The following is a 16024-nucleotide window of genomic DNA, read 5'->3' on the forward strand; positions in this document are numbered from 1 at the left end:
CCCTTTATTTATAAACAGGTTGGGGATGTGCCATCTGAGAGCGGGAGGGGGACGGGGGCGGATTCCAGTGGTTCGCGTTATTCAGCACCAGAGCAAATGCGTGAGCAGAAGGTCGTGCTTTCGCCCATGTTGTTGGATTCTTGCCTTATATGTACAGCATGTCCTTGCTACGCTACTTATGGCTTTGTCCCTGGATGTGTTGCGGCGACACAACAAAGAAACTAGAGTCTGAAGAGCCACAGAAGTTGCAGAATGTCTCATGAGCTAATTATTCTTCTGTAATCTGACAGCCTAGACCAGTAGTGATCGGATGCCTGAGAAAAGGGCACATCTCTGCATGACATCAGCTCATCCGACTCATGCCTTCTCCCCTTCCTCCCTGGGTGCTAAAAGTAGTACTGAAAATGAATCTGCAGTCCTACCAGCCCTCCCTTAAGGGGGAGAATTCCAATAGCCTGAGGCATGGACTGAGATGACCCCCATCTTGTCCCTTCAACCTGGAGCAGGGCAGAAGCCAGGCCCCTGTTTCCCACAGTAAGTTCCTGGCTACCAGGAACAGAGCTTGTCAGAAACAATGAGACAATCCCACAGATGCCACCCTTGTTTCTGAATTGGGAGGTGTACATTTGATTTTGGGGTTCCCCAAAGATGCAGTAACTAGTGCAGAAATGAGGAAGTTAAAGAGGCAAGAGGTCTCCATTCTGCAGGTCTGCCCATTCATCTTGGGAACATTTGACAGCACCCCTTCCTGCACCTGTTAGCCATGTATTGATACTTCAGAGGAGGCAGAAAATAGGAACTCACCCACTGTAGCCCCATTTCCTCCCATCATTCCCTGCCCTCTTCCCACAATCTTCCAGTGTTGTCCTGGAGCCCTCCTGTGTGATGCTTCCTTCTTCTTTCACCATAGAATCTTCCCTTGCTTTACATGTTTACTACTCCAATCTTGTATATTTTATCTCTCATTTCGGTCTCAACCAGCTCTTGGTCATTACAATTGGTTGGCCAACCCCAACAAAGGCATTCCTCTCTCTGGGAACAAGAAGGCTTGGAGGAACTAGGAGATGACCACAAGGCATCAGAAGTTGGAGAATTTCCCCGTTCCTCTCAGTAGACTTGTCACCTTGAGAGTGGGAAGGTATTGTTGTCCGTTGGGAGGGGATGCAGGGTGAGATGGAGAACTTGCCAGTTATTTCGGCCCACGTCCTGGAGACCGCAGACATCAGTCGTTTCGTGTAATTGGCAGCTATGGTGACAATGAATCTGATGAGTCATGTCGGTGGCACAGTCACTATGATGTATAAGGCCTGCAAATATTTTATCAGATGGATCCATCAACTTGACACTATTCCAGAACAAGATACAGGTCAAAGTGGGGTGGCCTGGCCTGGGCAATAAGTAAAGCCTCCCCAAGAGATAGTTCCATCTACAAAATGAGGTCCTCAAGTGGGTGGAGTGCAGATTTTCTTGATCTCCCTCTCTCTGCCCAGGCATCTTTCTCCCCCAACCCCTGCCCCAATTCTTAGCCCTTTGCATGCCTTGCTGAGATTCTCCTCCTTTTACTGCTACATGTAGCAACTACATGTGTCCGCTATCCTGTGGTTCAAGATGGCTGACAGACTAAATGGACACGGCATGAAAGGGGTTCTTGCCTCTCTGCAGAGCAGTATTATGGATCCTGATGGCCAGAGAACTATCTTCTCACGTGCAATGTGCCTGCCGCTCCCCAGCCCTGCGTGAGTCTTATTCAGAGTTGCAGAGTGTGGGCCAGGAACAAAGGTGTGGTAAGCCAGCTTCGCCCCAATTTAGCTTCCTCAAAACCCTCCTCTCCAGGTGGGCAGGGAGGTAGCTCAACCCCAACACAAAGCAGGAAAAACATGCCACCTACTTTCCTTGGCTGCCCCACTTTTCACCAAGTTTCTGAAGTTTTTTAAAAAGGGTGTTGCTATCACAAGAGATGCTGGGCTCTGCCAACAAGTTGATGGTTTGGGCCTTCGCTCAGCCAGTTCCTAGCTCTGGCTCGAATAATGAGGAAAACGTGTCTTTCTGCCCAACAGTCTGGCTCTAAATCTTGAGTCGTGTGAAAAAGAAAAGTCTTGCTCATTTCCCTCATGTAATTAAGATGTAGTAACTTCAAACAACTCCGCAGGAATGCTTAGTCTTCATCTCCTTTGACAAGTCGGGGGCCAAGGGATAATTAGTCTTGCCCAGACTGATTAAATGCTGAGACTGGAGCCGGTTAACACCGTTCTGTGTGAGACCCTCCCAGAGCCCCCCACCTTCACCCACAAAATGTCAGGAGGCAGCCATGAGCATGCCATACTAATTTCCCAGTTGGGACAAAAAATTTCTGCAGGAATCAAGGCTGAGCTTTTGACAAAATGTCAAAGTCAGATATGAACCAGGTGGGCACTAGCATGAAGAGCTGGGGAAGAATAGATGAGACGAGGCCATCGCCCCATGTTCAGATTGCATATAATCCACGCCCTGGGTGGCATGTGTGAAGCATACAGAGGACGGACACGTGCAGGCAGCACCCCCTGTTGGTTTACGATGTGGTTTGGTATGTGAAACTCGAGGTCTATGAAGCTGTTAAGTGGCCAGAAGTGGGGAAAGCCATACTATACAGACATCCTTTAGGGAGTAGTTTCACAAGACATTTCCCATCAGCCCAGCTGGGAGACAAAGCAAAGCAGCTCTTGCTTTGGAAATCTCCAGAGGATGTGTTCCTCTGTGGCATTTCCCATCAACACAGCAAATCCAGCCCGTGAAGAAGTACACCCAGGAGCATGTGTCCGCCACAAAACTGCACCATGAAGGATTTGATCTTTGTACAAGATGGCCCTTTAGACTGGGCCCCAAAGTGACGATCTCCAAGCAACGCTGCTTGAATCGGAGAGTTGGTGAGCTGCAACACCAGGCCTGAACTACGACCACTGCAGTTTGCCTTAACATGGACCAGTTCTGAAGCAGTTGGCCACCTGCATTGGAAACAACTGTGTTCTGGCAGAGCTGGGGTGGGGGCTTGGAGGCAACGTGCAGGGCCCTGATGGAGCCTGAAGTAGCAGGTTGAGGGAACGGCCGCTTCCATTGCTGGTTTCCGTGGCAAGGATGAGGGTAAGGTCAAAGCAGGGAACACCCTATCCAGTGCAGGGCTCCCCGGGGTGCCCCATTTCTCTCCTTCACTAGGTTAAAGTAGAATGTCTCAAAATGGTGCTAAGAAGGTAGGTCTTCCAGCTAAACCCTATGCTGAGCCCATGTCTTGGGTGGAGACCCAGGAAGAAGGGGTCCTGGGACTGTGCTTTACCACAGGTCAGGGTCCCACTGCCGCACTGCAGTATCAGTGACTGTGACCTTCCCATCATCAATCAGGCACCCCACCTAACCCCCCATCCTCCCCCACCCTGTGTAGTGTGGCTCTGGTCGTCGGTCAGCAGTTACTTCTCGTCCTCGTCCCCCTCACTCAGGCTGCTGATGGAGGCCGAGGCTGCTTTGGGTGAGGAGGGGGGTGAGGCCTTGTTGGGGAGCCACGGGAAGGTGGGTGATGGAGAGCGGCTCGGGGAACGGCTCCTGGTGGGGCTGTTGATGGGGCTCTGCTTCGGGGATAAGGCCTGCAGCATCCGGCTGCTCCTCTCCTGGAACATCTGCTTCTGGAGAGACAAGAGAGAAGGGAGCGGTTAGCTAAGCAACTCGAGGTCCTGCCAAACCAAGCAAGGAAAGGCCGAATGGTTAAACATTGTGCATGGTAATAGAATAATGTAACAATCTAGAACAGGGCATACACTACAAAGTGAGTTGGGGGAGGGAGACAGAGGGGGGAAGGAGGTATGTGAACAGAGGAAACATCTTTATAACCTTTCACTAAAATTACAATTTAAGGGGGGGACCAAGAGCTACTCCTCTAAACCAATTCTAGGGGTGCTGCTTGTGCACACCTGTGCCCAGAAACACAGACCTGGGTGATACGTTTCTTCTGAGGCCAACTGTCATAGTAAGCGCATGAATGCCAGGGGAAGTGAGATGTTGAAATGACCCTCACTGCTGCTTCATGGGTCCTTTGCTGCTTCCCTTCTCTTTGCCATCTACAAAATTTATCTCAGTGTCTGGTCTCTATCAGGCAAACTAGACTAACCTGGGTGACTGGAGGGATACCAGTTACCATCCAGTGAACTCTGACTCATGTTAGGTCCGCGTGGTTCAAAGTAGAGCTGTGCTCTTTAGAGTGTGGGGTTTTAAAATCTTATTTTTATTCTGATTTATTTACAAAGTTTGAATACATTGGTTTTCACGAAATCCAATGGGTTTTCAGAAGTCAGACACTAGGCTTTTCTTCCAAGGCCTCTCTGAGTGGAATCAAACTGCCAAACTTTCACTTCGTAGCCAAGCATCTTAATTGTTTGCATCACTCTGAAACACGAATCGGGGGGAAAAACCATCAAAACAAAACACTAATGGAGGATTGTAGTGTTTAGTTGCCACTGAATGGACTCACAGCAAGTGTTTTTCAAATGCTGTACATGGTGTGGGAGGAGACTGCCCATCTTTCTCCCATGGAGCAGCTGGAGGACTCAAACTGCCTGCCTTTGGTTGGGCAGTGTAACTCCTTACCCACTAAGCCACCACAGCTACCGAAATGAAAACTACTGGCCTGTATAGGGATCGAACCCACAACCTTTGAACACAACGTCTCCTGAAGTCTTTAAAAGCACAGTTGAACTTGTGAAAAAAAAAATGCCTTCCATATTATTGTAAGAGCTATCAGTAAGGGCTGAAACTGACGAGAGCAACTCAAAAGATTAGATAGGCTCCTTAGGGCACAGATCTATTACATTACTAAATGATACTCATTTAAAATTGGTAATAGCCAGAGATTGTAAGGGGCCACATTCATGTATCCCTGTGTTGTTGTGAGGTTCCATCAAGGTAACGACAACTCATAATGACCCTATGAATAGCAGATCTGAACTGGGAAAGCAGATATCCAATATGGTAAATATCCTACACCATCCTCCTCATCTCGGGTATGCTCGAGCCCACAGTCACTGTGTCGATCCATCTCAATGGTAGTCTTCCTCTCCATATTAGTCTCCACCTCTCCAAGCATGATGTCCTTTTCCAAGGAATAGAACATGCCCAAAGTATGTGAGAAAGTTTCACCACGCTTGCCTCTGAGGACCACTCTGGTTTCATTTTGTCCAAGACAGATCAGTTTGTTCTTTTGACAGTTCATGTGGTGTTGAAGAAGAATGCTGAATACCCCAACTCAAAGGCATCAATTCTTCTCTATAATCCTTAGTCATTGTCCAACTTTTAGATGCATAAGAAGTAACTAAGTAACTATAGCCTAGATCAGGTGCATCATAGTCATTAAACTGTCATCCTTGCTCTTTAGCTCTCTGGAGTGCTTTTTCTTGGTGTTGAAATGAAACCCACATTGAAGTCTTTGATCTTCTACACCAAGTGTTTTAAGTCCTTCTCACTTTGAGCAAGTACGGTTGTGTCATCTGCGTAACAGGTTGTTGATGGGTCTTGCTCCAATCCTGATGTCTACTTGTTCATATAGTCGAGCTTCTTGAATGATTTTTTTCCAACATACAGATTGAATAGGTCCTGCTGGAGACATGGTAAAATACTAGCACTTTTTTCTCAGTTTGTCTGTCTCTCTCTCTTGCTCTGTGTGTGTGTAGGGGGTTGTAACTTGGTGACAGGTGTAAAAACGGCTTTCTGGTGGAGATAACTAATGATGTAAGTAAATATTACATCCACGGATGTTTGCTGGACTTTCATGATTATAAGCTCCTGAAATAGGTTTGAGAAATCTAGTAAACATGGAAATAATAGACTATGCAGCTGGGGGGGGGGATCGAGCTCTCAGAATACTTAATAACGTGAGGAAATGCTCATGAGCTATTGTGAAGAAAAAATTATTACTGAAAATGTTCTGCAAGATCTCAATTTTGTATAAGGAGAATATGAAAATGAGTATGGAAAAAAAAGGTTGTGGCGACACCCTAGAATATTAATAAAGCTGGTTCTGAGCCTTAGGCGGCAGGTGATTCTTTATACTTACTTTCTAATATTTATCATGAACAGACATCATTTTTATCATTATATAAAAAAAAAAAAGAACAGACTGGGGTAACCAAGGCAAAGAGATAAGTCAAGACAATTAAGGCCTCAGTCATTCATCAGCAACCCTGGCTCCAAAACCTCCAGTCATTTTCTTTCATTAATTTTAGTCATTTTCTTGTTAAAAGCTCTGTTGTTTATTAGTGTTAGTTCCTGTTGAGTCGATTCTGATTTAAGGTTTTCAGAATTAGATTTACCAAGCCTTTTTTGTAATGTGTCTCTGGGTGGCCTTTTGGACAACAGTTGTATGTTTACCACCTTAAAAAAAAAAATCAAACCACGCCCTTTGCTTCTGCTGCGAATGTGCCATCAAGTTGATTGCAACTCAGATCTGAGCCCTGTCCTACCTTGTGTCATCCTCATCATCTTTTTACTTAAGCCCATTGCTACAGTCACATCAATCCATCTCATTGAGGGTCATCATCTTTCACTGACCCTCCACCTTCCTGCATGATATCTCTTTCCAAGGAATATGTCCAATTTAGGCCAATGTAGCAACATTCCCAATTTATGTGACATGCCACTTGATGGTCCTTGCTTCCAGGGAGCACCCTTGTCACACTTCCTCCAAGACAAACTTGTTTGTTCTTTTGTCAATCCATGGGATATTCAGACTCTTCACTAACAATGCAAAGGCATTAATTCTTCTTTTATAATCCTTTGTCATTGTCTAACTTTCAGATGTATAGGAAAAGATGTAATGGAAAAGTCCATGGCTTGGAACAGGTGCACCTCAGTCTTTAAACTAACATCATTACTCTTTAGAATTTTGGAGAGGCTCATCACAGAGGACTTTCCCAGTACAATACATCTTTTGATTTTCTTACTTCAGGTACCAAGTTTGTTGATAGAGAATGAGTTCATCTTATTTGGATCCACAATCATGATGGTTCCCATCAATCCAGCGGTGAGAATTCGTTTTCTTGATGTTGAGATGTAATCCATATTGAAGGCTTTAGTCTTTTTTCCCCCATTTTTAAAATTAATTTTAAGTTTAGAGACTTAGGGTTTCCATTCATTCGTTGTTTCACTTTTCTCTTTGCCCACCCTCTCCTTCCCCATTCAGTCTTCTCCTTGAAGAGTTAAAGGAAAACTCTTTCATTGTCATGTAATTTCCCCCCCCCCAAGTCCACTCCACTGTACAGCCTTCATTCTGACTTTAGTCTTTGATCTTCTGCAGCAAGTGCTTAAAGTCCTGTTTCTGAGCAAAGTTGTGTCATGTGCATAATGCAGGCTGTTGATGAACATTCCTCCAATCCTACTGCCACAGTCGTCGTCTTCATGTAGTCTAACTTCTCATATTATTTTTCTCAGCATATTATAGACTGAATAAGTATGGAGAGGAGATATATAACATGCTTCTTTCCTGATTTTAAACCATGCAGTATTTCCTTGCTTTGCTGATATGACAGTTTGTCTGTCTAGAGAGAGGTTTCATATGAGAACACGTAAGTAATTGGGGATTCTCATTCTTACTATGAGCTTAAAGTTTTTGTTATCCACACAGTCAAATGCCTTTGCATTGTCAATAAAACAAATATTCATTCTTCTGGTATTCTCCACTTGAAGCAAAGATCCAGATGACATTAGTAATGAGATCCTTTGGGGCAAGTTTTCTTCTAAATCCAGCTTGAATGTCCAGCAATTCTGTTGATGAACTGTTCTAGCCATTTTAAAAAATAATCTTCAGCAATATTTTGTTTGCTTGTGATAGTAATGTTCAGTACTTTCCACATTCTGTTTGATCACATTTTTAAGGAATGAGTACTAATATGGATCTCTTTCAGTTAGTTGGCTGGGGACGTGTCTTCCAGGTTTCTTGGCCCTGGTTGCCTTGTCCAGGACTGCTTCTGTTTGTTGGAACATGTTAATTTGTATTCCATAAATTCTTGGTGTTATTTTTTGCCAATGTCTTCATTGCAGCTTGAAATTCTTCCTTCATCATTGTTGGTTGTTGGTCATATGCTACTTCCTGAAATTATTTTATGGCAGCCAATTCTTTTTGGAACATTAATTCTATGTATGCATTTCATCATCTTTTAATGCTTCCTAGATCATTCAATATTTTTCACATAGTATATCTCAATATTGTAACTGTGATTTTGTTTTTTCAATTCTTGTAACTGGAGAAATGGAGGGCTTTTTATTCTGATTCCAGATCTTTGCACATTACATTTTGTCTTCTCAAGCTTCCCTTTAAAATCTTTTGTTCATCTTCTACTTTCACATCTCTTCCTGTTGTGTTAGCTTCAATATTCTAGTGCAATTTTTAGTCTGTTCTGACATCCATTTTGATTCTTTCTCCTCCTCTGTCTTCGTAATGAACTTTTCCTCTCTTTGTGGATATCTTTGATGTCCTACCACCACTTATCTGGCCTTCGATCATTAGTGTTCAGTGCCTCAGACCTACTGAGATGGTTTTTAAATTTAGATGAGATAGACTCAAGGTCATATTTTGGTTCTTATGGCCTTGTTTTGTTTCTTCAGTTTCTGTTTGACCTTGGACATCAGTAATTGATGGGCTATTTCACAGTCAGAACCTGGTCTGGTTTTGATGGTTGACACTGAGCTTCTCCAATGATGTAGTCAATCTGAAGCCTCACTCCACCAGGTGAGGTAGATTTGTGGCGATTTTTTTTTTGTAATGAAAAAATTGCTGCTGAGTCTATTTCAATAGAAAGTGATTTTTTGAAATTTTATTAATACTTTAACGAAAGTTTACAGAAAACTTGGATTTCCATTCATTCATTGTTGTACATATTTCCTCCCTACTCACCCCCATTCACTCTTCTCTTTAAAAAGATTCTTTGTTGCATAATTTCCTCCCTCCTCCCCAGTCCACTTTGCTATGCACCTCTTATTCTGGAATGTTGTCATGCAAATAATACCTAATCCTATATTTCTTTTGAACAGTTTTCCCCTCATTTGTTTCAATGCAGTGTTCATTATTTATCCCCTCTTTTCTTAGTTTACCGCCAACTCCCCTGTCAGTCCTGTTTTATTATGTAGTATTTGTCCTTTTGTGATGGAGATCTTTCACTCAGCATACTGTCCTTCAGGGTCAACTATTTTGTATGAGTTCCTTGTTTTTCAGTGCTGCACTAGTATTCCATTGTGTGACTATACCACAGCTTCCCTATCCATTCATTTGTTGAGGGGCACTTGGGTTGCTTCCATCTGTTTGCTATTGTGAACAACACATCAATAAACATGGGTGAGCATATATCTGTTTGAGTGGCAGTTCTGGTTTCTTCAGGGTATATTCCCAGTAGTGCAATTGCTGGGTCAAATGGTATTTCTATTTCCAACTTTTTGAGAAAGTGCCATACCGCATTGCAGAGTGGTTGCACCATTTTACATTCCCAGCAACAGTGAATAAGGGTTCCAACTTCTCCACAACCTCACCAGCATTTGCTGTTTGCTGCTCTGTTGAACTTTGCTATTGTTACTGGGATGAGATGATTGTTTCGACTGGCATCGATCTTACAGCTAGAGATTTTGAGCATTTGTTTATGTGTTTGTTTACCATCTGAATGTTGTCTTTGGTGAAGTTCATATCCTGCATACTTTTATCTTGAGGGGAAAAGTGACTGCCCCACAATGTTTCTGTCCTAAGTCTTTACAGAAGCAGACTGCCACATCTTCCACAGAGCAGCTGGCAGGTTCAAATCACTAACCTTTTGGTTAGCAGCCACAGTGCTTAACTACTGTACCACTAGAGTTGAGTGTTGGGGAATTTTTTTGTGCCATCCAGTCATGTGAAATTAAAAGCCCTAATGTGTTCCTTTTTGTGTCCCAAGCTTCCTCTAAGAGCATAACAGAGATGATGACTTGCTGATCAATAAAGTTTCTTTTCAGATTTAAAATTCCATACTTCTACAGATTCATCAAAATTCACTTTACATTATGGGCACTGATAATCCTGCCCAAAGCTGTCCAAATACTCCACACGTCTGAAAAAGCTGTTACGTACAACTGTATAAACTTAGATTAAACCCATTTATGAGACAAAATCAAATGCTAAGAGGACCAAGTAGCCTATTATTAATAGCAATGCTTTTGTAATAAAAGTCTTGATTTTCTCACAGGCACTTTAAAATGTGTGTTTTTATGACTGTAATCTTTAAGTATATTTTTAGTGGCAGCCATTAGCCCTCCTGCTGTTAATGGATTGTCAGCCTTTCCATTAGAGGCTCACCTGTTAAGGAATCTACAACTTGTCTCCTGTAGTTGGACTCATAAAGTTTGAAGATGGTTCCCCAGAAAGATAGAAGGATTGGAATCTTTAACCACAAACCATGGTGTCACACTACAAAAAATGCAGTATCCATGTAAAACCCCTCTCTGATCTGTTCCTGGTGCCCTTTGCAGGGTGGCTGTTGGCAAAGGAGCTCAAAGGAATCAGGTCAGGAGACAGTTTGTAATGAGCTTCCTGGGCAGAAAAGCACTTTTGAAATAGCATAAAGAAATATATCCATGGCCTGGTGGTTTCAAAGTGAAAAAGTATTTAATTCAGTCTTTTTCTGTATTAAGAGGTTTCCATTTTTATAGTTTTCCCCTCAAGCAAATAACTCCATTTATATTCTTGTCCATAAGAACATCATTTTTCTATCGCCCTCCTATAAAGTTTTCCCTTTTAAGATTTTAACATCTAGTGAAGCAGTAAGTGTCTTGAAAACTGCATGTGAAATTTTTCAGTTTTTCATACTGTGGTACATCTGCCAAAAGAAAAAATAGTTTCGGTTTGGGCTTCTGATCAGCAAGATAAAGGTTAAATGAGAAAATTCCTAGTGCTGCCCAAATCAAGAAAATGCACTGGAGCACCACCCCCACCTCAAGTCAGAATAAAATTGCCAGATACAGTAATTTTTACAAGAGCAGATCACCAGACCTGTCGTCTGCATGGCCATTGTTTATGTGTAAAGCATCAATCTTCTGGTTTCCAGCCAAGTACTTAACTCTTGTGGCACCAGAGCTCCTTATCCGATTGGATGGTTGGCACAAGAATTGATCAGATAAACTGAAAATGCGTACATAACATAAGGTCATTATCTCCTGGTGTGAAAGAAAAGGATCCAGTTTCTAAATGCAAAATAATATTCAGATTATTACCAGAAGAAACACATGGTACCCAGCTATTACTGTGAACTTATCTGAAATGGATCCAATAGAAGGTATGAGACAATGGGATATGTGGGGAGGGAGAGAAAAGTTGGGGAGGAGACCGAGTGAGGAGAGAAAAACAGAGGAAGGGAGGAGAAGACATAGAGACTGAGATCTAAAGAGAGACTGAGTGATCTGGAATGACCAACTGACCAAGAGAGTGTGATCGTGAGAAAGTGAGATCCAGAGACAAATTCAGAGAGAGAAAGAGAAACAGATCCAGAGAGAAGAGAGATCAAGAAATGTAGAGAACAGGAGAGACAGGTTTAGAGACTGAGACATCTTCAGAGTCTGAGCTATCTAAAGAGACCACAATTTAGAGAGAGCAATCTAGAGAGACTGAGATCCACAGACAGATCTAGAGAGTGAGGAACAGAGATTAACAGAACAAGAGATTTAGAAAGGGCACAATCTAGGAGAGCACAAGGTCAATATTCTGAGAGATTGCAATCCAGACAGAGATACAGATGAGAGTGCAATCTAGAGAGAGTGAGAGGTTGAGATCCAGAGGGAGAGAGACAGATCTTGCGATGTAGAGAAACCAAAAGAGACGAGGAGAGACAGACTGACATGGAGAGAGACTGAGATCTAGAGAGAACAACTGACCAAGAGATGGAGATTGAGATTCACAGAGTGAGATAGATAGATTATGAGAGATAGATGTAGAGACTAGAAGACACAGATCTAGAGAGAGAGAGATCTAGAGAAACTGACTGACCATAGGAGAGCATGATCCAGAGGAAGAGACAGAGATGTAGATACATTGAGAGATGTAGGCAGACATACTGAGACAGAGACTGAAAGACCAAGAGATCTAAAGAGTTCTAGAGAGACCAACTGACCAAGACTGATGGAGAGATCTAGAGCAAGAGGTCTAGATTGAGACCAAGAGAGGCAGAGAGAACAGAAGAGATAGATCTACAGAGACCAATTGACCAAGAGAGCATAACTTGGAGAGTAAGATCAAGATCCAGAGACAGACTTAGAGAAATAGATCTAGAGATGGTCACAGATCCAGAGAGAGAGAGAGAGAGAGAGAGATTGAGAGATGTAGAGAAACCAAGAAGACAGATCTAGAGAGAGATACTGACCAAGACAGATATCCAGAAACATATTTATTGATATCTAGAGAGATGTAGAGAATCAGAAAGATGTCGTAAGACCAAGAGATATAAATAGTCCAAGAGACAGATCTAGTAAGAATGACAGAGATTTAGAGACCAACTGTCTGAGAGAGCACACAATCTAGTGAGGGAGATCTAGAGACTGAGATCTAGAGAGACCAGAAGAGACAGAGTTAAAGACAGAGAACAAGAAATGTAGAGAACAGGAAAGGCAGATCGAGATACAGAGAGAAAGAGTTTGAGCTCCAGAGGCAGACAGACCCAGAGAGACACAAAGAGGGATGCAGAGACCGAGAGAGAGATGTAGAGAGAAGAGACTGACCAAGAGAGCGCATGATTTAGAATGATCCAGACACCTATTGAGATCCAGAGGCAGAGACACACAGAGAGACCAAGAGACTGAAAGAGACCGAGAAAGAGACCGACACCAATAGAGACCGAGAGAACTAGAGAGACTGAGACAGTGACCGAGAGAGACAGAGACCGACATAGAGACCGAGAAAGACCGAGAGACACTGAGACCAAGAGAGAGAGACTGGAGACTGAGACCTCAAGAGACAGAGACCGACAGACCGAGAGACACAGACCGAGATCGAGACCGAGAGAACTAGAGAGAGACAGAGACCGAGACCAAGACGGAGAGAGATCGAGAGAGACGGAGACCAAGAGACATACCGAGACCGAGAGACACAGACCAAGACAGAGACACAGACACAGAGATTGAGACCAAGAGACAGAAACACAGAGATCGAGACTGAGACAGACGGAGACCGAGAGAACTAGAGAGACTGAGACCGAGACTGAGAGACCTAGAGAGACTGAGAGACAGAGAGACCAAGACCGAGAGTACTAGAAAGACTGAGAGACCGAGCCAGCGAGACCGAGAGACAAAGACACAGAGATCGAGACCGAGACAGACCGAAACCGAGAGAACTAGAGAGACTGAGAGACCGAGACCAACAGAGACCGAGAGAATTAGACTGAAACCAAGAAAACTAGAGAGACAGAGAAAAAGAGACCGAGACCCAGAGACCGAGAGAACTAAAGAGATTGAGAGACAGAAAGACCGAGAGAACTAGAGAGACAGACACCGAATCCGAGAGAACTAGAGGGACTGAGACAGAACTAGAGAGACTGAGAGACAGAGACCGAGCCCGAGACCGAGAAACAGAGACGGACAGAGACCGAGAGAACCAGAGAGACTGAGAGACAGAGACAGAACAAGAGAGACTGAGACCGAGACCAAGACAGAGAGACAGACAGAGACCGAGACTGAGAGAAAAGACCGAGAGACAGAGAGACCGAGACCGAGAGGGACTGAGACAGTGAGAGACCGAGACCGACCGAGAGACCAAAAGACTGAGAAACAGACACAGAGATCGAGACAGAGAGACCGAGAGACAGAGACACAGAGATCAAGACCTAGAGAGACCAAGAGAACTAGAGAGACTGACAGAGACTGAGAGACAGAGACCGAGAATGAGAGATCGAGACAGAAAGAACTAGAGAGACAGACCGAGAGAACTAGAGAGATTGAGACAGAGACAGACCAAGAACGAGAGAGAGACCCGAGACCCAGAGACTGAGAGAACTAGAGAGACTGATAGAAACTGAGAGACCAAGAGAACTAGAGACTCAGAGACAGAGACCAAGAGAACTAGAGAGACCGAGACAGAGACCGAGCCAGCGAGACCGAGAGACACAGACAGAGACCGAAACTGAGAGAGACTGAGACCAAGAGAACTAAAGAGACTGACAGACACAGAGAACTAGAGAGACTGAGAGACAGAGACCTAGACCGAGAGAACTAGAGAGACCGAGAGACAGAGACTGAGACTGAGATTGAGACCTAAAGAGACAGACCGAGAGAGACCGAGACCAAGACCTAAAGAGACAGAGAAACCGGGAGACTGAGAGACCAAGACCGAGAGAGACCAAGACCGAAACTGAGAGACTGAGACAGAGACACAGACCGAGATCGAGACAGAGACCGAGAGAGACATAGAAAGAGACCGAGAGCCCCAGGCCGAGACACAGAGATCGAGACCAAGACAGAAAGAGACTGAGACCGAGAGAACAAGAGAGACTGAGAGAGACCCAGAAACCGAGAGACAGAGACAGAATGAGAGAGACCAAGAGAACTAGAGAGACCGGGAGACAGAGACCGAGAGAACTAGAGAGACTAAGAGAGACCTAGACCGAGAGAACTAGAGAGACACAGAGACCGAGACAGACCAAGAGACAGAGAGCGAGAGAGATCGAGACCGAGAGACAGACACCGAGAGAGTCAAGAGAGACAGAGACCGAGAGAACTAGAGAGACGGAGAGAGACCAAGAGAACTCGACAGAGAAAAAGAGACCGAGACCGAGGGACAGAGACTGAGAACGAGATAGACCAAGAGAACTAGAGAGAGACAGAAACCGAGAGACCTAGAGAGACTGAGAGACAGAGACCGAGACTGAGAGAGACACAGACCAAGAGACAGAGACACAGAGATCGAGACTGAGAACGAGAGAGACCAAGAGAACTAGAGAGACCGAGACTGAGAGAACTAGAGAGACTGAGCCACAGAGATCGAGAGAACGAGACCGAGAGAGACCAAGACCGAGAGAACTAGAGAGACTGAGAGACAGAAACCAAGAGACAGAGACAGAGACCGAGAGAACTAGAGCGACTCAGAGACAGAGACCGAGAGACCTAGGGAGACTGAGAGACAGAGACCAAGAGACACAGACCAAGACAGAGACAGAGTCCAAGCCAGCGAGACCGAGAGACAGAGACCAAGAGACAGAGACACAAAGATCGAGAGAGACTGAGAGACAGAGACCAAGAGCGAGAGAACTAGAGAGACTGAGAAACAGGCAGAGAGACCAAAACAGACAGAGACTTATAGAACTAGAGACTGAGAGAGAGACTGAGACTGAGAGACAGAGACTGAAACCAAGAGAATTAGACACTGAGAGGGACAGAGGCCGAGAGACAGAGACACAGAGATTGAGAGAGACCGAGAAAGAGAGACAGAGACCGAGAGAACTAGAGAGACTGAGAGACAGGGACCGAGACCGAGAGAACTAGAGAGACTGAGTGAGACAGACAGAACTAGAGACAGAATGAGAGACCGAGACAGAGATAGACAGAGACTGAGAGACAGAGACACAGAGATCGAGACCGAGAGAGACCGAGACTGAGAGAGCCTGAGACCAAGAGAACTAGAGAGACTGACAGAGACTGAGACTGAGACCGAGAGAACTAGAGAGATTGAGAGACAGAGACCAAGAACGAGAGAGACCGAGAGAGAGACCCGAGACCGAGAGACAGACCGAGTCCGAGAGAACTAGAGAGACTCAGAGACAGAGACAGAGACAGAAAGAGACCAAAAGTACTAGAGAGACAGAGACACAGACACAGAGATCGAGACAGTCTGAGACCAAGAGAACTAGAGAGACTGACAGAGAGATAGAGACCGAGGGAACTAGAGAGAGACCAATTGAACTAGAGAGAGACCGAGAGACCGAGACAGAACTAGAGAGACTGAGAGACCGAGACAGAGACTGAGAGACTGAGACCGAGAGAACTAGAGAGACTGAGAGACCGAGACCGAGAGAAC

The 16024-nt window shown here is 44.5% G+C and overlaps 1 protein-coding gene across 1 annotated transcript in view; it reads right to left on the reverse strand.

Moving 5' to 3' along the window:
* Nucleotides 1-3268: 3268 nt before the first annotated feature.
* Nucleotides 3269-16024, reverse strand: part of PCYT1B (phosphate cytidylyltransferase 1, choline, beta) — a 133907-nt gene continuing 121151 nt past the window's right edge. The window contains exon 8 of the mRNA XM_006885040.1: nucleotides 3269-3650. Coding sequence (XP_006885102.1) covers nucleotides 3438-3650 — 213 coding nt within the window. The 3' untranslated portion in view covers nucleotides 3269-3437. The remainder of the gene's footprint in view (nucleotides 3651-16024) is intronic.

The sequence above is a fragment of the Elephantulus edwardii genome, unplaced genomic scaffold, assembly GCF_000299155.1.
Source record: "Elephantulus edwardii isolate Elephantulus edwardi_28Jun2011 unplaced genomic scaffold, EleEdw1.0 scaffold00040, whole genome shotgun sequence".
Classification (NCBI taxonomy): Eukaryota; Metazoa; Chordata; class Mammalia; order Macroscelidea; family Macroscelididae; genus Elephantulus; species Elephantulus edwardii.